Raw genomic sequence first — 23,558 nt, 5'->3', positions numbered from 1 at the left:
TGCCAAGGGCAGAAATCAATAATTCATTGACAGGCGAGGTTGGCAAACGGGCTGTCAGAGACTGTGGCTCTGGGAGGGGGTGGAGAAGGGAGCCTGGAGGTGGGGGTGCAGCTGAGTGGCTGGAAGCAGCCCTGGGAAAACAGTCAGTGCTGTTGGCAGCTGGGCAGTACCTGGAGGGATGGATGGCGGGGATTGGAGAGGGGCAGGGGGTGGGGCTAGGGCCGCAGAGAGAGGATGGGCTTTGTGACCAGACAGACTTGGGTTCTCATCGCCTTTCCAGCTCACCTTGGACAAGTTTCTCTCAACTCTGGTCTTATCTGTAAAATGGGAAAAAAGACTGAATTCACAGGGTTGTTTACTTCTTTCAACCATCTGTTCATTCAACAAAAGTTTTCCATGCACCTACTATGTGCGAAGTGGTATGCTGGGTACCAGATAAGACCCAGTTCTTGCCCTCGTGGGGCTTAGGGTCTAGTGGAGATATAGGGAAGAACACAGGAATGAAAATATAGTGTTGTGAGTGCTTAGCACGAGGAAGCTATAGGTGCCACCGGAGCACAGAGGTGCAGAATCACATTCTCCAGAGGTCAGGGGAAGGAAACAGCTAGGCTGAGGCCTAATGGAATCCGACTGGAGTAAGAGATATGGACGTGTGAGTTTCCGATCGCCAGCAGTATGCCATCTGGCAACCCTGATTTCCTCCTCAGTCTCTTGTCCCCCTGGTCAGGTATCCCCTGGAAGGCCTGGTCTCTGCCTCATTCTTTCCTGCATTCACTGGGCTCCTGGGGCATGGGGCCTGGAAGAGCCGGCTCCTAGCACAGATCTTATGAAAGAGGGGGGGCAGTGGGAAGAAATGAGCAAATGGATGCCTGAAGTGAGGGGGTGGAATGAAACTGTTTTTAAGGATCTTTATAGCCATAAAATTCTATGAGTCTTTGAAATTGGGTCATAAATGGAAGACAGGGGAAAGTACCATTTTTTTGAGCACCTACAGACAGATCTGGGTTTGAATCCTGCTCTACTTCATCCTTGCTGTGTGGCATTCGAAAGCCTCAGGCATGAAATCTGTAAAATGGGAACAACGATACCAAGGGATATTTTTGTGTTAATTTATGTAGACTAGGCCAGGTGCACTGAGGTGCTCAGAAAATGTCACATTTGTATTTCGAACACACCTTCCCTCTTTGTACTTTTGTTCTGGGTTGGGACAAAGGCTCATTTTTTGTGTGTGGAACTCCAAACTCAGTGTAACATACAAAACTCCTTAATTTGGCTTGTGAGGGCCTACGTGCTGTTACAGCTGGGTCCACAGTGACTTGCCAGTGGCAGGGTTACTAAGTATTTGCTGAACTGTTTCTGGCAGGCACAGTGAACGTACCACATTGGTTTCTATCACTGGCCTAGGCTTTCCTGAAAAGCTGGTGGGACCCATTCCTGTAATGTCTGGATGGCTTGAGGGGTGGGCAGCCATGGGTGTGAATTACCTTGCTGTTGTCCCACTCCTGAGTTTTCATCTGTGTGTGGATGAGCTCGTAGGATGGTTCCATGGCATCCATGTCTGGCTTGGGATAGCCGGGAATCACATTGTGAAGCTGGAATCCGAAGGTGAGGAGCCAGCTGTTGACATCTGGGTGGGAGAGAAGCAGAAACATCCCCATGGAGTCAGTGGACCTCAGAGTGACACATCCCAAGAAAGCAGCCTAGAGTTACGCTGCAGGGGGGCGGGGTGAGGACATGGAGAGCTGCTGGGGGGAGAGTCAACAAGCATGCTGGAGACTGTTTGACGGTGTGAAAGCTGAACATGCTCTTGGGACCCAGTGTCCCCTCCTAGGGATGTATCTGAGAGAGATGTCACCTACGTAGAACCTAGGTTTCCAGACTCCTCTTACTACTGTCACTCTACCCCGAGGACCTTCAGCTTCACAGCCAGGGACAGCTGTTGATGGGTGAAGACTCCTCCACATCCACCCCCAACATCAACAGGAGACACAGAGGACAACCAACCCCAAAGGAAAGATTCTAATGAATGACTTCCAAAGAGAAAATTCACTGAAGAAGCAAACTCTCCCTCCTTTCTCCTTTTTGAAGAGATTAGAGCCTCAGGGCCAAAGTGCATTGGGCGTGGAGGTGGCCTGACCAAAGATCGAAGAGTTTTTTCCCCCTTGATCCTGCCTTTATTTACTCTGAGAGCCTAAGGAAGTCAGTTAACCTCCCTGCGCCTTCATTTTCCAGTCTTTATATTGGGCTTGAGGATCTAGCCCCATAGGCACTGGATTTACTGGTTTTTATAATATTCCTGGGGGGTTACTAATTATAAAATACTGGGTGTAGGGAAAGGTGGGATATTGTCATGAGCATCTGGCTCGCTGAAGAGTGGAATCAGGAAGCCAAGACTTCAGGAAGAGAAAGAGGGTGGAAAGTGTGTCCTCAGTTACTTGGCCCTCTGTTGCTGAGTGTCTTTTATGTGCCCAGTGCTGGTGTCACAGATCCTCAGCTTGCACACGCAGGACCCTGAAGGGGAGATGAGACATGGGCACAGATAACCTTGACACAGGACAAACACCTAGAGGAGGGCAGAAGTCTTTCAGTTGCACAGGCTGACAAGTCTTCATGAAGAAGGTTGCCTTTAAGCCAGACAGTGAAAGCTGTGTAAATTTTGTCAGGCTTCGATGGAGATGAAGGCAAAGGCCATTGTATAAGGCAAGGCCTGGAGAGGGGAGGTGAGTATTGGGAGCGTTTGGGTAACCAGACAGCAGTTCAGCAAGGCAGAGAGAGAACCAGAAAGGAAAATGGCGGCTGGAGCAGGAAGAGCCTGGGACGGCAGGTGGGAGGTGATGTGGGGTCTACAGGAGAGAGACAACAGCCTGTGTCCCAGCATGGCTCAGCCTTCCTTGGGAAGGGGCAGCTGAAGATGCCAAAGCAGTTGTTGACTAGAGACTCAAATCCAAAGTCAGGAGAAGGAAGGATTTGGAATTAAGTCTCTGAGCCAGCAACTCTGGGCGGTGGGCATTCAGGCCTGCTTTTGGCTTCTTCCAAAGCAGACAGATCCCTGGTCAGGGAGGATCTTAGGGTCCAGGCATTGGTGGAATTGAGTTCATCCCAGTGATGGGAGTGCCATTTGGGGGTCATCGACTTCATCCCACATTGCCTTTGCATTCAAGAACCTCAAGTTTGCCTTTTTCTTTCTTTCTTTTTTCTTTTTTTTTGGGGGGTTTTGTTTTTTCGATGTTCCAGAGCCCCTCTCTTGGGTTTGAAGCCTGGAGGTTCTCACGTGGAGGGGTGCTAGAAAAGGAAGCTTGGAAACCCAGATTCTACTTCTAGAAAGATCATATAAGGGAAAGAACATAGTGAGGCAAGACAAAACCCAGGTCTAAACTCTGGCTCCCAACTTGCAAACTGTGTGATCTTAGACAGTTTCCTTAACCTCTCTGAGGTTCAGTTTCCTTATCTGCAAATTCATGGCAGAAATGGTTTTCAACAAGTCATGGATAAGAATACTAATAGTGTTACCACTTTGGGGCAGCCAACATAGAGCAGGAACTGTTCTGTTTTGTTACATAAATGATTGGATTTAATGTATTTTAAAGTGTCCAGCTTGGTTCCTGGCTCATAGAAGGTTGCCTGTGTTTCCCCAAACCCAAGCCTCCATGTGCCTGGAACTCCATTTCCTCTTTTGTAGCGTGAGGTGCTTGGACCAGTTTTCTCCAAAGTCCCTTTCCTCACTGAGTTTCTAAGTATCTCTGATTCTCTGAATCTTGGTAGATGGTTCTTTGGGAAATTAAAACAAACACAACGGGGGAAAAAAAACCCTATAAAGCCATTTTGCCTGAGGCTGAGAACTTGCATCTGAATTTGTAGTTGCAAAGGAAAGCTTCTATCAGGAATACTGCAAATTCCCAGGAAACCAGGGGGCTGAAAAGAGTCTTGGGCCTTAATTACAAGTGATGGAAGGTGGGAAACTTTCTCATTATGCCTTTAGGAAAAATGCTGAAAATTGATTTATTCACTGCTTTTTCTACTGTGCTTTTCTGAAGAGTTGGGAATTTTACTCTTCTTTCCTATGACATCAGAGGTAGACATTTCCCTCAAGTTAAAAAGCTCTTTACTCATCCGTTCGTCCCAGACTTCAGTGTGGCTCCCTGGGACAGTGGTGAAAAATAATAATCCCTTTCACATGTACACAGCTTTGCACTTTACAGAGAGAATTCAAATCTAAGAATGAGGATTTTGGAGTCAGACACAGCCCCAGCCTTGCCACCTCTTCCTGGGCGGGTTACTTTACCTCTCTGACCCTCACTTTCTGCCTTTGTAAATGGGGTCAGTGGTCCCCATCACACAGGCTACAAGTGAGGGTTAAGTATATGATGGGTCAGTGCTAGACATTTTTAAGTTGCCCTCCTAGTGTCCCATTCTGCCTTCTCTCTCTTTCTTTTTGGGGTATCCATGTATTTTTAGGGACGCTGACTCCACCTAAGGGCTTAGCACTGAAGCATGTGACCTAGGCTAAGCCAATCAGCACATTCTATCTCCCCAGCCATGTTGGTTGGTTCAGGGGTTGTCATGTGACATAAGCCTCTCCAGTATTATAGGCTTAAGACCCTATCCTGTTTTTGGAAAAAAGATGAGATGCCTTTTTATTGTTGTTGTTGCTGGATGTGAATGAGGTTGCATGTAGCCCACGTGGAAGCTAAATGGTCAAGTTTAGTGAGAATTAGTAGTATATTGGCTTTTAGTAGTAAAATGGTTTTTTCTTCAGCTACAGTAACCTGCCAAGGCATCTCACAGGAAATTCATTGGAAGATGAGGCAGGGGGTGTGCTTAACGCAGACAGATGTAAGAGAAACGTCCTCTCAGTCGGTTAAGTTTTTCTGGGGCTGGCAGCAAGCTGAGTAGGGTGAACACTGTGAAACCCTGTTGAGATATTCCTGTGCGTCCACAGGCCCCGAGGATGTTTTCATCGCACCTGCTCACCACTGTGTCCTCCCTCCCTTCCCACTCTTGGGACTCCTGTTCTCGACGTGACCACCTGGAATTCTTCCCTGAAAGAAGAATCCTCTAATTCTGTCAGCAGAAACAGGTCCAGACTGGGCCACCCCAGTTTGAGGGCCAGGAAGCCACCACGTCCCGAAGGGGCACTCATGTGGGCTGTACACATTGCCCTCTCCACACTTTTGTATGTGCGGTCCCCTCTATCTGGATCGCCTTTTTTCCCATTACCTGGCGAATGTCCACTCGTAAGTGGACCTCACACGCCAGCTGCTCCCTGGGTAGAACCAGCTGTGTCTCCTGTGTTTCACTGGCCATCAGCGCAAGCCTCCGCCGTGGGTCCCTCACACTGGACAGCAGTTGTCTGTCTGGCCTCTTGCAGGGTGAACTCCTGGAGGGCGGGGATCATCTTTCTATCCCCAGTGCCTAAAACAGTGGCTGCACAGAGGGGGCCCTTGTTGAATGAAGGAAACTGCCTTAAACTAGGGGCAGGAGGATTATGTCACAGGACAAAAGACATGGAGACGACCACGTTTGCAAGTTGTCATGCCCAACTTTTCTCTACCATGAACTCTGTTCTATAAAAGGTGCTGGTTTTATCCAGACCTGAATCCCCAGAGCTGCTCTGACTCCTGAGGTCTTCTGTGACTGGCCTGGCAGCGGCTGCTTGCTGGAAGGAGGCTGTTAGAGGCATTTCTGGCATGCGTGACCTATGGGGCATTTTATACTCAAGTTGGTTTCACGGTAGTGGAGACCAAAGCCCACTTTTAAAAGCAGACGGTAGGGGAAAGAGAACCAACATGAGCCAGGCACTGTGCTAGGCAGGTTATAAAGTGTATCTCGTTTCACCCCTGCAACCATCCTATCAGGTAAGTTTTTTTTTTTTCTTATTTGTCCATCTGTTCTTTGCTCCTTTTTCTCCCTCTTTTCCTACCCTCTTTGGATTATTAATTTAGTCTTCATTTTATCTCCACTACTGACGCTGTGCCTCTGCTTTATCTTTTAGTAGTTGCTCTAGGATTTACAATATGCATATTTAACTTACCAGAGTCAGGGTAGATATTCTAACTTCAATTTATAGATCAGGAAACTGGAATTCAGGGGAAGTTAAATAAATTTTGTGACTGTCATAGCTTAGAAATGATGGATCTTTCATCTAGTTCTGTCTGTCGCCAAAGTCTGAATTTTCCATTACCTCATCCCAAATAAGAGAACTGAATTCTTCTTTTCTTTTTTTTTTGTCATACCTTCATTCAACTTATCAGGGACTCATAACCAGCCTGATCTCTGGGTCAGAAACTCTCAAAGTACATTCCAGGGGATGCATCCAGTGAAATATTAGGGTTTCATGGTCAAATAAGTTGGAAAAATAGTGGGCAAATATATGAAACAGTTCTCTTTACTACAGGACTTCTCAGAGCCTTTCATAAGCTGAAATGTATCGTGAAAATTTAAGAATGGTAGTTGCCCTGTCAAATTGATTTGATGCCAAACCCAGTTTTTCCAAAGCATTTCTCTGAACTAGTGTTTCTTCAAAAATACTTTGGAAAATGCTGCTCTAAGAGGAAGTCAATATCTCCCATTACACCATACCGGCTTTCTCAAGGAAGACTGTCTTTTCAGATGACCAGAGTGATCGTGGTTCCTGCCCTCTGAATGAGCCCTGATGCTCACCTGTCATGAAGCACTTGATGTCCTGAGAGTTACTGATGGGGTTGTTGTTTTTAAACATATAGAGATTAAAAGGCATGATATTGCTGCTACTAAGCTGCTTCCACAACTCGTGGTCTGGGCTAGTCCAGCGACCAGCCAGCACGTCGTAATCTCGCCGGCCCATGTGGACGAGCTTGGTGAGCGGATCGTAGAGGCCACCGTGGTAGCCAATGATGATCTGGAAGTTGGGGTTGGTGTCCATGTAGATCTCCCCGTAGGCCGTGTACAGGATCTGCTTGATCATTAAGCCCGTTCCACTGAAGACAGCAAGAGGGGTCCCGATGTTGTCACAGGCTATGTAGAACTCATCTCCGCTGCTCAGCTCCATGGCAAAGAGGTGTCCTTGCAGGTCGTAGTAGAGGGACGTGATCTCAGAGCTGGAGTGGTTGTACAGGTGGGTGACCTTGGTAGGACTGGTCAGGTCTGCATAGAAGAACTGCAGGTGGTGGCTCTGGCTGCTCTTGCTGGACACCCGCCGCCCCAGGCCATCGTAACGGTACCTGACGCTCCAGCCACCACCCCGGTTGTAGGCCTTGATGAGCAGGCCCGCTGAGTTGTACTCAAAGACATCACTGCCCCTCTGCCTCAGGAAACCGTCCTCGTCCATCTTGTATTGCACGTCACCCAGCCTGGTGATGCGGTCACGGAGGTCATACCGTAGTGGGGTGAGCCGTGCACTGTTCCCGGGGCTCAGTAAGTGCAGGTTCCCATTGAGGTCATAGCTGTATCGCCAGAGTGGTTTGTCATTGATGGAGACCGTCTGCAGCTGGCCGTCGGCGTCGTACTCATAGGAGTAGCGGGTGGTGTTGGCATAGGGTCCCACCTTCAGCTCCTTCTTAACGACTCGCCCCATGTTATCATACTGGACAGTCATCCAGTACATGAGCGAGCGGAAGATCTCGTATTGCACTTCCTTCATCCGGCCGTATGCGTCAAAGTGCTTGGTGTGGGTCATGACCGCTGTGGTGATGATCTGGTTAATGTCGTAGTAGATGACACCAAATTTCCCGAACTGCTCCGTCTTGCCCGACACATCGTCATAGCGATAGAGGTCGATGGGCAGCGGGGTCTCATTGATCACGGCCTGCATGCTGGTCACCCGGAAGCTGTTGTCATAGTTGTAGTCAAAGCGGGCGTTGACCATGCCTTCCTCGGTGAAGCGAAAAATCTGGCGGTCGATCAGGGGCCCGATTTGACGGTAGCGGATGGTGCAGGTGAAGCCCTCGTTCTGTAGGTTGATGGTCTTCAGCATGCCGGCGGTCTCGTCGTAGGTGAAGCTCACCTTGGTGGTGTCGTATAGCATCTCGGCTAGCTTGGACAGCTTGCCATACTTGTATATCACCCTGCGGCCGGTGCCCAGGTAGAAGGTGTGGAGGAGGTGGCCATCCTCCGTGAAGTCCTGGATGACTGAGGCGTTGCCCTCGGGGGGCTGGTAGATGTTCCTGTAGTAACCCACTGAGCGGATGGTCTCCAGCGTCTGCCGGGCCACGTTGGGCATGGTCACAGAAGAGAGGCGGTCGTTCTTGTCAAACTCAAAGATGTACTGCCTCTGGCTGTGGAGGAGCAGCACCATAGACTGGAGGGGAAGGAAAACCGAGAGATGAGAAGAGGGTGCTGGGAAGGAAGGGGTGGTCTGTGCGCCCAAGACTTAAAGGAAAAGAATGAAAGGTCAAGGAAGCTGGTGGTTCTCTTAAGTTATGCCTAAACCAGAGCTTTCCAACCAGTGCGCCCTAGGATATTGCAATGGGGTACAAGTGTGCTAAGACAAGAATTTCTCTCTGCCCTTGACCCTGGCAGGGCCTGGGGCCCCAGAACACTCAGGCCATTTGCCTTCCTATAGTGAGCAGCCTTGTCTGTTTGCCCCTTTGTGGGGTACAAAAATGATGACTTCAGCATGGGATGGGGTTGGGAGCACTGGCCTAAAGTATTTGCAGCAGCCTCTCTCCTGGCTTCCTTGTGCCAGATTCTTTCTCAGATCAATCTTCCTACTCAGGCAAGAATGATTATCCTAAAACACAGCCTGACAATGTCTACTGCCTGCTAAACAACGTCCGTTGACTCCCTATGGCCTACAGGATAAACACATGTCTGAGAAGGACATTTAAGGTTTTGCATAATTGTTTATGTAGTAACAGGTCATATGCCCACCCAGGGGTGGGGTGGGCTGTGATGGGCATGGGGAAACCTGGTTTCTAATAATGGACTCATTGTGTGGCCCTGAGCAAGTTCTTTCCCTCTGGGTTGGATTTTTCAGTAGGTTGGATGACCCCCAAGGTCTCTCTTAGCACTACCACAAAATGCTGCTCTCGGAGATGCGAACACTGCACAGGGTAGGGGAGACAGATCACAGATCAAGCAGAGCCTGGGCCCTGGACAGGTGACCAGGAGCAAAACATTAAGTAAGGATCTGGGTATCAGAACTGGGGCATGAAATATAGACTGTTTCAGGAATAAGTCAGTAGATAAAAGGCCTAAAGGCATCTGGGCATCAAAGTTAGCATTTTCTCTTATTTGGGACCAACTTTTGATTTCAGGCTTTTCTGATTCCAAGTCCCTGGGATGAACTGAATCCTGACCTGAAGCAGAAGGGACATACTAAGGCCACACCTAGCACTTGAAGCTCAGGACTAAGCACCTCTTGCTTAATACTAATCCCCAGGCTTTTGCCTTGTTCTCTGTGACCAGATCACACCAAGAGCCCTAGACCTGGGAGCAGACCCCTGCCTGGGTCTGGACCCGAAATCCTGCTCTGTAACTCCAGAGAGTGTTTGGGTCTAGCTCCAGCCTATTGGGTGGGACTTTCACATTCTCCTGCCCCAGGACCCCCCACTTACCACCCCATCACCATAATCCATCCATACACCACCCAGGACCCCCTGGCACGCTGATGCACATTTTCCTGAACATTTCCTTTTGGAGACCACATGGGTCAGATCCATCCCACTGAGGTCAGCAGGCTGGGCCTGGCCATGGGTTGAGCCACAGTGATGGATCTTCTATATGGCAAGGCCAGTGATGGAGGGAGACAGACACCTGCCTTCTCTAAGTACGTGTAGCTCCAGGTCTTCCCATCAGCAAAGATCCTAGATGTGATGCGACCCGCCTGATCGTATTCCATCCTCTCAGACATGATGCCCCTCTGGACACCAGCAATGTGGCCCCCTGGGGAGTAGGTCACGTTGACACCATTCAGCCTACTGCTAGGTGACCAGAGGCTGGGCCGCCCCGCCTGGTCGTACAGGATGCGGAGGGTGAACTTGCGGTGGTCGTCATAGATCTTCTCTGTGCGTGTCACACGGTCAAAGTCCAGAGAGAGGAGGTTCCGGTTGTGAACCTGGGGAAGGGGTAGGAGGAAAGAGAGAGTTAATCTAGACATTGAGAACTTGGTCTGAGAAGCTCCCGAGTAGAGGGGGCAGCACAGGTTGTGGGTGTCAACAGACAAGGGTTTGGGTCCTGGCTCTGTCCCTTGTCAGCTCTGTGAAGTTTCCTCATCTGTAAAATGGGAATAATCATGCCAATTACATAGGGCTGATGTGAAGATAAAGACAATGCAGATGCTGGGTAAAGAGTAGTGGAAACGATTACATCATTTCCTAATATGATTCTCCTAATGAGGATAGAAAGGCAGATCCTTCTTGACTCCCTCCTGAAAAGGGAGAGGCCACGTGGGCCCAGCAAATCAGTGCCTGCCCCATTATTATGTGCCAGTGTTTGCACTCGTGCTTGATACCAGGGAGGCCACAGTCAGGGACGGGCTCCAGGTCCCGTGGCTGGTGAGTGACTGAGTCTGGATTTGACTCTCACCATTGCCACGTGCCAACATATGATGTGTGGTCCTCTGAGCAAGTCCAGCCCTTCTTAGGGCTTTGGACTCCCCGTTCCCTCTGGGGCCTCTCCTGCCCTCTGCCACCACAATGAGGGCTTCTTGGTCACCTCAGTTAGCTCCCAAGACATCTTCTTCTTCCTGGAGGCCCTGGGAGGCAGTGTATGTTTGAGTCTGGGATGGCTTCTCTGACTGGGGGTTGCCAGGGGACACTGTCCTAGGTTTTGGAACATTTTGCTCCTTCCTCTAGACTCAGGAGCCCATTGTATGATCTCTACCTGGGCTGCTAGGTCAGCACACAATTCAGTTTCCTTTCAGAGTCAGAAATACAGGGGTCCCACAGGGGTAGCAGTAAATCAAGGTTTTTCATATTTTAGTTAAGAAATATACTTCAGAGGCCTGTTTCTGTATTTGGATCCACCCCTTAGGGGCGCCAGTTGTCCCTGAAACACTGCCAGGTACTCTGAGGCTAAAATGCTGGTTCTCTCTAAGTGGTGCTGGGCCTGACGGGGCATTTGGGCACATTTTCGGACTCTTCCATTAGTTACTGGTTAAGTTTGACAAGTAGGTAAGAAGCCCCAAGAGGAAAGCAGACGATGCAGGCCATATGATGCCAACCCGCACATGTGGATTAAGGTCATGAAAGGCCCTCTGGGGCCTGTGTGGTAGAAAAGGGCTCAAGTCTAGCAATCAGGCCAGGAGTCCAGCCTCAACTCTGTGACCGACTTTTCTGTGTGACCTTGGGCCAGTGCCTTTCCCTCTCTGAGTCTCAATTTCTTCCCCTGTGAAACAGCAGGGCTGTTGTGAGGATTGAAGAAACCTCAGTAAATTACCTAGCGGAGGGCTGGGCATGTAGAAGGTACTGAGTTAATGGGTGCAGTTATTTCCATTAAATGACAGCAAATGATCGTGGTCATTCTCAGAGGAAGTAGAGACATGTGTGTCTCCCCCTTCTCCTCAAACAAATTCTAAAGCCTTGAAAATCAGGATTTATAATGACGGTGCTGAGATGACTTTAGCTGTGAATGGCCTGGTTAAAATAAGGTTGCCTTCCCCGGGGTAATCAAACACAATTGCAGGAGCAAAAGCAGTGTGGCAGACAATTCCCATGAAAAATCAGAGGCGTTGGAGGCTGAAGCTGTGTTCTTTGCAGAGAGGGCAGGGGAAGATGTGGGGTCTGCACTGCCAACAGTGATGGGGGCCCTTTTAAAGCATCTCTGGGAAGGTCCCTTGTGACTCCCCACAAGGTGGTACCATCAAGCCAGCCGCCCCCCTCACCTCCTGGAGGGCCCCCAGTGAAGAGGATCTACACCTCTGCTGCAAAATTAATAAAATTGAATTAAGCAGCTCACTGGGGAACCACCTAATGCTTCCTGTGCTCAGCAGGGGCAGCAATGAGATAATTTTACATCTTTCTTTATTAAAAAAAGTTCCCAGTTGTATAAAAAATGAGCTCCATTATGGCGCGGTGCACCCGGCTAACATTCTAATTCCACATCCTGCCACTGTGGGTGGCCATTTATTTTGGGAGGACTCGGAGATGCGGTCGCCCGACTGGAGCGTCATTCATCTCAGGCTCGGAGAGGGACCAGCTGATGCCTGGGGAACTTTTGGTCCAGTTCACATGGCAGAGAGGAAATCCTAATAGCACTCATTGGTGCCATTTATTGAGCGCCTGGGGTCTTCCAGCGCTGGGCTAGGTGCTTCAAATATATCATCTGGTTTCTGCAGAGGAATCTGAGGCTCAGAGGAGCTGCTCAAGGCTACACATGTGGCCCAGGCAGGAATAAACCCAGGTCAAACTTTCTACTTAGCTCACTGCCTCAGATGTGTATGAAGGGCTCCTGGAGAATTCACACAGGGGGCTCAGTGAGGCCATGGATGTTGTCCCACAGAGAACAAAGAAAGCTAGGCCTTCTCTGGGGAGCCAGTGGAAGGCTGTTTCCCACATTAGATAGTTGCTTGAGTTCTTGACTGTTGAGGAACACAGGAAACCTTGTTGTCTGGGCTCTAGTTGTGTGACACTGAATAAGTAACTTACTGTTTCTGTATCTGTTGTGAGAATGACACTATGAGACAGGGTGCCTATTTCTAGTCAGTACTGCCTCCCAGCTGTGTGAATCAGGAAAAATCCCTTTTCTCTCTGGACCTTGGTTATCCCATGCATGAATCAGGGGCTTAAGTGAACTTTCTTTGTGAGAAAGGGCAGGGGGCTCAAGACAGCCCCGGCCGTGTTGCATGAGGATGCTTCTGTGGCTTTTAGGAGTCAGGAGCATGTGGCTCAGTCCTGTGGTACCCTGCAGCTCGGCAAGTCTCCACGGAGCACCTGTGGTCTGCAAGGCACTGTGCTGAAAGCCAGGTCTGGGTCCTGTGTTTTCACCCTCCCCACTGCCTTCCTTTCTGAAGTTGGAGGGAAAGAAGCTGGGCAATCTGGCCCTGGGACAGAGGCCACACTAGAGAGACATGGGAGTCAGGCAGAAAAAGGGCTGGTTCAGGGCAGCCACACACTGAAAAGTGCTCTGAGATGCCACACTGCAGATGCCAACCCCCTGGCAGTGACAGCTACGGTGGGGTCGTTCTGCTGTCTTAGGAAGGATAACTCTGCCTGGAAGGAGAATGTGGCTTAGGTTCCAAAGAGCTAAACTGAATCTTGGTACATGTTAGCAACAGTAATAACAATAACAGTAATAAGAATGACAATAAAAGGACAACTAGAATAGGTATTACTGACCACTTATTATGTGCCAGACTCTGTATAGGGCACTCTATGTATTATTTCTAATGCTTGGAGCAACTTGTAAATTGGTTTGATCTTCCCCATTTTATGGATAATGAAATTGAGGCTTTACGAGATTACGGATTTGCCCAAATTCACTGAGGGAATAATAGAAGCCAGAAGCCTGACTAACATCAGAGCCAGTGATCGTTTCACTAGCACAACTGAAAAGATACGCGAGCCTCTTACTGTGTGTAGTCGCTTAATTTCCTTTCCCCTTTGCAGATGAAGCAACTGAGGCCCAGGAACACTTTCTCCCTGGGACAGTTTCAAGAAGAGTCCAGTTCTCAGATGCCTCCCCCTTCGTTCCCCCCAGGATCCAAGCGCCCCCAGGGGCTGAGACCCGCCGGAGGCCTGGCTCACCCGAAGCCGGCGCCCGAAGACGGTGACCTGGCCGCGAGCCTGTTCCCTGCGCTGCCGCCACTCCACCAGGTTGAGGCCGTTGTCGATGGGCAGCGTGACGTTCCGCTTGCCCACGGTGGGGTTGACGGTCCCGGCCAGCAGGTGGGGCTCCGTCTGCAGGGCCACCTCCATGCCGTTGGCCAACAGCAGCCGCAGGGAGCCATCGGCCCCGATGTAGTAGCTGTTCCGGACCTGGTCTGAGGGAGAGAAGAGGGACGGACTCTGCTCAGGAGGGTGGAGGACGGAGGGAGGTGTGTGTACAGCAGAGGCAGTGGTGTGGTCTTTAAACGTGTTTATGTTTCCGACTACAGAAACAAAACACTGTCATTGAAGAAAACTAGGAAAATACATGGAGGTCCGTGAGCTCAATACCCAAAGGAAACCACTGTAAATATTTTGGTATATTCCTAGATTTTAGGATATTTCTGAATACATTTACAGTTAAAAATGGTTGCTGGGCTTCCCTGGTGGTGCAGTGGTTGAGAATCTGCCTGCCAATGCAGGGGACACGGGTTCGATCCCTGGTCTGGGAAGATCCCACATGCCGCGGAGCAACTGGGCCCGTGAGCCACAACTACTGAGCCTGCGCGTCTGGAGCCTGTGCTCTGCAACAAGAGGGGCCGCAATAGTGAGAGGCCCGCGCACCGCGATGAAGAGTGGCCCCCGCTCGCCGCAACTAGAGAAAGCCCTCGCACAGAAACTAAGACCCAACGCAGCCAAAAATAAATAAATAAATAAATAAATAAAATCTAAGACATTTGGTTTAAAAAAAAAAAACATGGTTGCTTATGGAGGTTTTTCACTGATCACTGTATTATAACGTTGAATATTTTCATAAATGTTTTTCTTAATGACTGCATGTTATTCCATTGCCTGGAAATACCAGGATTTATTTAACCAGCCCTCAAATAGATAATTCTGATTATTTCCAGCTTTGCATAATTACAGGTAACACTGCAGATAAATATATTTTAATCATTATGCTAAGTGAAAGAAGCCAGACACGAAAGGCCGGATATTGTATACATCAGTACATTTATATGAAATGTCCAGGACAGGCCAACTCACAGAGACAGAAAGTAGATTAGTGAGGGAAAGGGAGAATGGGGTGTGATTGCTAATGGGTATGGGGTTTCTTTTTGGGGCTGATAAAAAAATTTCTGGAATTAGTGGTAATGGTTGTACAACTTTGTAAATATGCTAAAAACTGCTGAATTATACTCTTTAATAGGGTGGATATTATAGTATGTGAATTATATCTTTATTAAAGATATACATTTTGGATAAATCAATGTCTTCATTTGGGGTTATTTAATCAAAACAGACTCCTAAATGTAGGATTACTAGAGCAAAGGGTTGAACATTTTTAAGCCTCTCCCACTAGGGTAATAACACTCTTTGCAACAAGGTGAAAAATAAGTACAATATGTATATCAATGACAGAATGCCAAATATATATATATATATATATATATATATATATATATATATATTTATATATATATGTTTTAAATTGCTGTCATATATACATATATGTATGTATATGTCATATATGTATATATGACAATGATTTAAAAATAGGCTTGAGTTTGAAATTTTAAATCTGATTAAAACATTTTAGTTAGGATCTTTTAGCTAACAGAACCTTCTGGAGAAAAAGTAAATTTCAGCTGTAAAATGCACACTGTGTTCTTTTCTAAAAATGGAAACATTTGAGTTTGCGCTGCAGTCACCTGCCTCTTGCCCTTCCTTGGCTGTTGCTTCTGCCTGCACTGCCCCTGTGTTTAATAAATGCTAACCCAAGCCCTTCCTTGAAGGCTCTGCTTAAACGTCATCTCTTCCCAGAAGCTTCCCTTGTTCCTCTGGTTGGAACAAATGCCTCCCCCTCCCTTAGCCTCTTTATTGGTCTCATTAGGGGTCCTGCAGCTGAGGGGTAGGGGGTTCACCACTCTGTGAGTGAATGAATTCTCAAATACCTAAGTGCCTACCGTGAAAGGCACTACTGCACAGAGACTAAGAGCACGGACTCTGGAGCCAGGTTGCCTGGGTTCAAGTCCCAGCTCTGCCGCTCTCTTGCTGCAAGACCTTGGGCAAATTCCTTAAGCTCTCATGCCTCTGTTTCTTTATCTGTACACTGGGGATAATAATTGTACTGTTACCTCACAGGATTAAGCAGGATAATGAATATGAAGAGCTGAGAGCAGTACTGCACATCTAGCGCGTGTTACGTAAATGTTAGCTATTACTAACATGCGCCTGGCGCCGTGCTGGTCACTGTCACATCTATCTCTTGTCATCTCTCCTCTATCTTCACTGCCCCATTTTACACACCTGTCAGAGTGAACTTTTCTAGTACCGATCATGGTCCTTCTATAAATCCCCCTTCCTTTTAGATCAGTGCTTAAGAGAATGTGTTCTAGTGCTTAAGAGAATGTGTTCTAGAGCCTATTTGTCTGGGTCCAAATACCCTACTAGTTGGGTGACTTTGGATAAGCTACTTAACCGCTCAATGCCTTATTATCTTCATTTGGAAAATGGAGATATTAATAATATCTCAGAAGGTTGTTGTGAGGATTAAAAAGGATGATGAATATAAAACACTAAAAATATACTTCATACTGAGTAAGTGCTCAAAATATTAGCTATTATTATTATTATTGCACGTGCTCAGTAAATATTTGCTGGATGGAACTAGATATATACTAGGCTATGTCAAGCAATAAGGATGTGGTTTTCGTAGGTAACCCTCACTGAATCTTCCCTGCTAGGATGGCATCAGATCAGCCTCTCTCTCTCCCACCCCCTCACCCCCATCTTTCTCCCTTTCTCTCTCACGCACGCAGAATTCTAAAATCTGCCTCAAACTTGCTATGCATTATTCACCGACAATCTGTATTTTACTTCCTTTGAACAGTGAAAAAGCCTGTGTCAATTTATCTTTTAAAGCTGCTCCTTGCTGAATCCACATATGTCCATTAATGGTGACTTTGGATGGAACAGCATCTGTCGAGGCCCATCTCACACGATCCCCGTTTAATGTGAGCTGTGACTTCCCAAGGCTGCTGTTCATTAGTAACTACTTCTTATTTCTTCCCATAGTTCAGACGTAAGATGAAACCGAAAGAGCTTTTAACGAAGACTCTACTGAGCTGGCTGCAAAACTGAGGATCCGAGCCTGGTACGAAAGGAGAGCTTGGCACAGGTCCCAAGGAAGAAAAAGAGGTACCACGTTTCCTGGATTCTGAGATGTACTTTTCCTTTTCACGTTTTAATGTTTCCGAAATTGGAATGTGTCTTAAGTCCTTGTATGGATTTTGAGCAGTGTCTCTCCCCACCCCCCCACCTGAAAAGTTGTTATTAAATCGATGGTACATTTTAAAACTGAGGAGATGTGGCACTTCTGAATTTAAAAAGTTGTCTAAATATTGGAAGGCCTGCATTAACTTTTGAGAAAAATGCTGAAAGCCGGCTTAGACGTATGGAGCAGAGGAGACAATTCTTAACCACAGGGAAGAAAGTAGGCTTGAAGGATATGATGTCTGCGTGTCATCAGCTGCCCTGCTGTTCTTGGTCAGGCAGAACTCTGGCTGGTTTGGAACTGGTACCTTTTCTTGCCAATAACCCAGCCAGAGCATAAATACCTAGGGTCTGTCCCAACCCACTGCTAAAGGTGCTTGGTGGGGAAGGAATTCCAGGGCTTGATTTCTCTTTCTTTGACTGAGAACTGCTATTGTTCTTTGAGCTTTGGTAAAGGCACAGGACCACATTTGGGAAGAAAAATGGTTGTGAAAATATATGGTTATTTTCTTACGGTAAATCAAACTGCCTGTTAATTAATTAATCCAACAAGTACCTTCTAAGCAATACTATGTGCCTGGGCCATGCTGGTCACTCTATGTATATTGTCTAAAGAAACTGTCTGAGAGGAGATTGGTTCAGGATGGCAGAGTAGAAGGACGTGCTCTCACTCCCTCTTGCGAGAGCACTGGAATCACAACTAACTGCTGAACAATCATCGACAGGAAGACACTGGAACTCACCAAAAAAGATAACCCACATCCAAAGACAAAGGAGAAGCCACAATGAGACAGTAGGAGGGACGCAATCACAATAAAATCAAATCCCATAACTGCTGGGTGGGTGACTCACAGACTGGAGAACACTTATACCACAGAAGTCCACCCACTGGAGTGAAGGTTCTGAGCCCTACGTCAGGCTTCCCAACCTGGGGGTCCGGCAACGGGAGGAGGAATTCACAGAGAATCAGACTTTGAAGGCTAGCTGGATTTGACTGCAGGACTTTGACAGGACTGGGGGAAAGAGACTCCACTCTCGGAGGGCACACACAAAATAGTGTGTGCATCGGGACCCAGGGGAAGGAGCAGTGACCCCATAGGAGACTGAATCAGACCTATCTGCTAGCATTGGAGGGTCTCCTGCAGAGGTGGTGGGTGGCTGGGTCTCACCGTAAGGACAAGGACACTGTCAGCAGAAGTTCTGGGAAGTACTCCTTGGCGTGAGCCCTCCCAGAGTCTGCCATTAGTCCCACCAAAGAGCCCGGGTAGGCTCCAGTGTTGGGTCGCCTCAGGCCAAACAACCAACAGGGAGGGAACCCAGCCCCACCACTAAGCAGTCAAGCGGATTAAAGTTTTACTGAGCTCTGCCCACCAGAGCAACACCCAGCTCTACCCACCACCAGTCCCTCCCATCAGGAAACTTGCACAAGCCTCTTAGATAGCCTCATCCACCAGAGGGCAGACAGCAGAAACAAGAAGAACTACAATCCTGCAGCCTGTGGAATAAAAACCACATTCACAGAAAGACAGACAAGACGAAAAGGCAAAGGGCTATGTACCAGATGAAGGAACAAGATAAAACCCCAGAAAAACAACTAAATGAAGTGGAGATAGGAAACCTTCCAGAAAAAGAATTCAGAATAATGACACTGAAGATGATCCAGGACCTCAGAAAAAGAATGGAGGCAAAGATCGAGAAGATGCAAGAAATGTTTAACAAAGACCTAGAAGAATTAAAGAACAAACAAACAGAGATGAACAATACAATAACTGAAATGAAAAATACACTAGAAGGAATCAATAGCAGAATAACTGAGGCAGAAAAATGGATAAGTGACCCGGAAGAGAGAATGGTGGAATGAAGTGCTGCAGAACAGAATAAAGGAAAAAGAATGAAAAGAAATGAAGACAGCCTAAGAGACCTTTGGGACAACATTAAATGCAACAACATTCGCATTATAGGGGTCCCAGAAGGAGGAGAGAGAGAATGGACCCGAGACAATATTTGAAGAGATTATAGTCAAAAACTTCCCTAACATGGGAAAGGAAATAGCCACCCAAGTCCAGGAAGTGCAGAAAGTCCCATACAGGATAAACCCAAGGAGAAACACGCCGAGACACATAGTAATCAAATTGGCAAAAATTAAGGACAAAGAAAAATTACTGACAGCAGCAAGGGAAAAACAACAAATAACATACAAGGGAACTCCCATTAGGTTAACAGCTGATTTCTCAGCAGAAACTCTACAAGCCAGAAGGGAGTGGCATGACATATTTAAAGTGATGAAAGGCAAAAACGTACAACCAAGATTACTCTACCCGGCAAGTATCTCATTCAGATTCAACGGAGAAATCAAAAGCTTTACAGACAAGGAAAAGCTAAGAGAATTCAGCACCACCAAGCCAGCTCTACAACAAATGCTAAAGGAACTTCTCTAAGTGGGACACACAAGAGAAGAAAAGGACGTACAAAAACAAACCCAAAACAATTAAGAAAATGGTCATAGGAACATACATATCAATAATTACCTTAAACGTGAATGGATTAAATGCTCCAACCAAAAGACACAGGCTCACTGAATGGATACAAAAACAAGACCCATATATATGCTGTCTCCAAAAGACCCACTTCAGACCTAGGGACACATACAGACTGAAAGTGAGGGGATGGAAAAAGATATTCCATGCAAATGGAAATCAAAAGAAAGCTGGAGTAGCTATACTCATATCGGATAAAATAGACTTTAAAATAAAGAATGTTACAAGAGACAAGGAAGGACACCACATAATGATCAAGGGATCAATCCAAGAAGAAGATATAACAATTATAAATATGTATGCACCCAACGTAGGAGCACCTCAATACATAAGGCAACTGCTAACAGCTCTAAAAGAGGAAATCGACAGTAACACAGTAATAGTGGGGGACTTTAACACCTCACTTACACCAATGGACAGATCATCCAAACAGAAAATTAATAAGGAAACACAAGCTTCAAATGACACAATAGACCAGATAGATTTAATTGATATTTATAGGACATTCCATCCAAAAACAGCAGATTACACTTTCTTCTCAAGTGCGCATGGAACATTCTCCAGGATAGATCACATCTTGGGTCACAAATCAAGCCTCGGTAAATTTAAGAAAATTGAAATCATATTAAGCATCTTTTCTGACCACAACGCTATGAGATTAGAAATCAATTACAGGGAAAAAAACCATAAAAAACAAAAACACATGGAGGCTAAACAATATGTTACTAAATAACCAAGAGATCACTGAAGAAATCAAAGAGGAAATCAAAAAATACCTAGAGACAAATGACAATGAAAACACGACTATCCAAAACCTATGCAATGCAGCAAAAGCAGTTCTAAGAGGGAAGTTTATAGCAATAAATCCTACCTCAAGAAACAACAAACATCTCAAATAAACAATGTAACCTTAACACCTAAAGGAACTAGAGAAAGAAGAACAAACAAAACCCAAAATTAGTAGAAGGAAAGAAATCATAAAGATCACAGCAGAAATAAATGAAATAGAAACAAAGAAAACAATAGCAAAGATCAATAAAACTAAAAGATGGTTCTTTGAGAAGATAAACAAAATTGATTAACCATTAGCCAGGCTCATCAAGAAAAAGAGGGAGAGGACTCAAATCAATAAAATTAGAAATGAAAAAGGAGAAGTTACAACAGACACCACAGAAATACAAAGCATCCTAAGAGACTACTACAAGCAACTCTATGCCAATAAAATGGACAACCTGGAAGAAATGGACAAATTCTTAGAAAGGTATAACCTTCCAAGACTGAACCAGGAAGAAATAGAAAATATGAACAGACCAATCACAAGTAATGAAATTGAAACTGTAACTAAAAATCTTCCAACAAACAAAAGTTCAGGAGCAGATGGCTTCACAGGTGAATTCTATCAAACATTTAGAAAAGAGCCACCCATCCTTCTCAAACTCTTCCAAAAAATTGCAGAGGAAGGATAGCTCCCAAACTCATTCTATGAGGCCACCATCACCCTGATACCAAACCAGACAGAGATACTACAAAAAAAGATAATTATGGACCAATATCACTGATGAATATAGATGCAAAAATCCTCAACAAAATACTGGCAAACAGAATCCAACAACACATTAAAAGGATCATACACCATGATCAAGTGGGATTTATCCCAGGGATGCAAGGATTCTTCAATATATGCAAATCAATCAATGTGATACACCATATTAACAAACTGAAGAAGAAAAACCATATGATCATCTCAATAGATGCAGAAAAAGCTTTTGACAAAATTCAACACCCATTTATGATAAAAACTCTCCAGAAAGTGGGCATAGAGGGAACCTACCTCAACATAATAAAAGCCACATATGACAAACCCAGAGCAAACATCATTCTCAATGGTGAAAAACTGAAAGCATTTCCTCTAAGATCAGGAACAAGACAAGGATGTCCACTTTCACCACTATTATTCAACATAGTTTTGGAAGTCCTAGCCACAGCAATCAGAGAAGAAAAAGAAATAAAAGGAATACAAATCAGAAAAGAAGAAGTAAAGCTGTCACTGTTTGCAGATGACATGATACTATACATAGAGAGTCCTAAAGACTCTACCAGAAAACTACTAGAGCTAATCAATGAATTTGGTAAAGTTGTAGGATACAAAATTAATGCACAGAAATCTCTTGCATTCCTATACACTAATGATGAAAAATCTGAAAGAGAAATTAAGGAAACACTCCCATTTACCACTGCAACAAAAAGAATAAAATATCTAGGAATAAACCTACCTAGGGAGACAAAAGACCTGTATGCAGAAAACGATAAGATACTGATGAAAGAAGTTAAAGATGATACCAACAGATGGAGAGATATACCATGTTCTTGGATTGGAAGAATCAATATTGTGAAAATGACTATACTACCCAAAACAATCTACAGATTCAATGCAATCCCTATCAAATTACCAAGGGCATTTTTTATAGAACTAGAACAAAAAATCTTAAAATTTGTATTGAGACACAAAAGACCCCAAATAGCCAAAGCAGTCTTGAGGGAAAAAAACGGAGCTAGAGGAATTAGACTCCCTGACTTCAGACTATACTACAAAGCTACAGTAATCAAGACAATATGGTACTGGCACAAAAACAGAAATATAGATCAATGGAACAGGATAGAAAGCCCAGAGATAAACCCATGCACCTATGGTCAACTAATCTATGACAAAGCAGGCAAGGATATACAATGGAGAAAAGACAGTCTCTTCAAGAAGTGATGCTGGGAAAACTGGACAGCTACATTTAAAAGAATGATATTAGAACACTCCCTAACACCATACACAAAAATAAACTCAAAATGGATTAGAGACCTAAATGTAAGACTGGACACTATAAATCTCTTAGAGAAAAACATAGGAAGAACACTCTTTGACATAAATCACAGCAAGATCTTTTTTGATCCGCCTCCTAGAGTAATGGAAATAAAAACAAAAATAAACAAAGGGGAGCTAATGAAACTTGAAAGCTTTTGCACAGCAAAGGAAACTACAAACAAGATGAAAAGACAACCCTCAAAATGGGAGAAAATATTTGCAAATGAATCAATGGACCAAGGAGTAATCTCCAAAATATATAAACAGCTCATGCAGCTCAATATTAAAAAAACAAACAACCCAATCCAAAAATGGGCAGAAGACGTAAATAGACATTTCTCCAAAGAAGACATACAGATGGCCAAGAAGCACATGAAAATCTGCTTAACATCACTAATTATTAGAGAAATGCAAATCAAAACTACAATGAGCTACCACCTCACACCAGTTAGAATGGGCAGCAGCAGAAAATCTACAAACAACAAATGCTGGAGAGGGTGTGGAGAAAAGGGAACCCTCTTGCACTGTTGGTGGGAATCTAAGTTGATACAGCCACTATGGAGAACAGTATGGAAGTTCCTTAAAAAACTAAAAATAGAACTACCGTATGACCCAGCAATCCCACAACTGGGCATATGCCCAGAGAAAACCATAATTCAAAAAGACACATGCACCCCAATGTTCATTGCAGTGCTATTTACGATAGCCAGGACATGGGAGCAACCTAAATGCCCATCGACAGATGAATGGATAAAGAAGATGTGGTATATATATACAATGGAATATTAGTCAGCCATAAAAAAGGAACGGAATTGGGTCATTTGTAGAGATGTGGATGGATCTAGAGACTGTCATACAGAGTGAAGTAAGTCAGAAAGAGAAAACCAAATATCGTATATTAACGCATATATGTGGAACCTAGAAAAGTGGTACAGATGAACTAGTTTGCAGGGCAGAAATAGAGACACAGATGTAGAGAACAAATGTATGGACACCAAGGGGGGAAAGCGGCGGGGGGTGGGGGTGGTGGTGTGATGAATTGGGAGATTGGGACATGTCTATACTGATATGTATAAAATGGATAACTAATAAGAATCTGCTGTATAAAAAAATAAATAAAATAAAATTCAAAAGAAAAAAATTGGAAATTGAAAGAGTAAAAAAAAAAAA

The 23,558-nt window shown here is 45.5% G+C and overlaps 1 protein-coding gene across 4 annotated transcripts in view; it reads right to left on the bottom strand.

Annotated features, from left to right (window-relative positions):
* Positions 1–23,558, bottom strand: part of TENM4 (teneurin transmembrane protein 4) — a 744,874-nt gene that overhangs the window by 6,535 nt on the left and 714,781 nt on the right. For all 4 annotated transcript variants that reach the window (XM_059930706.1, XM_059930709.1, XM_059930707.1 and 1 more), the window contains 4 exons: positions 13,662–13,897; positions 9,737–10,033; positions 6,661–8,275; positions 1,485–1,627 (listed from right to left, as the gene is read on the bottom strand). In XM_059930706.1, the coding sequence (XP_059786689.1) occupies positions 1,485–1,627; positions 6,661–8,275; positions 9,737–10,033; positions 13,662–13,897 (2,291 nt within the window). The remainder of the gene's footprint in view (positions 1–1,484; positions 1,628–6,660; positions 8,276–9,736; positions 10,034–13,661; positions 13,898–23,558) is intronic.

This window comes from Balaenoptera ricei, chromosome 8 (assembly GCF_028023285.1).
Source record: "Balaenoptera ricei isolate mBalRic1 chromosome 8, mBalRic1.hap2, whole genome shotgun sequence".
NCBI classification, from domain to species: domain Eukaryota; kingdom Metazoa; phylum Chordata; class Mammalia; order Artiodactyla; family Balaenopteridae; genus Balaenoptera; species Balaenoptera ricei.
Note: the sequence above shows the minus strand (reverse complement) of the source record. Positions and strands in the feature narration are given on the sequence as shown.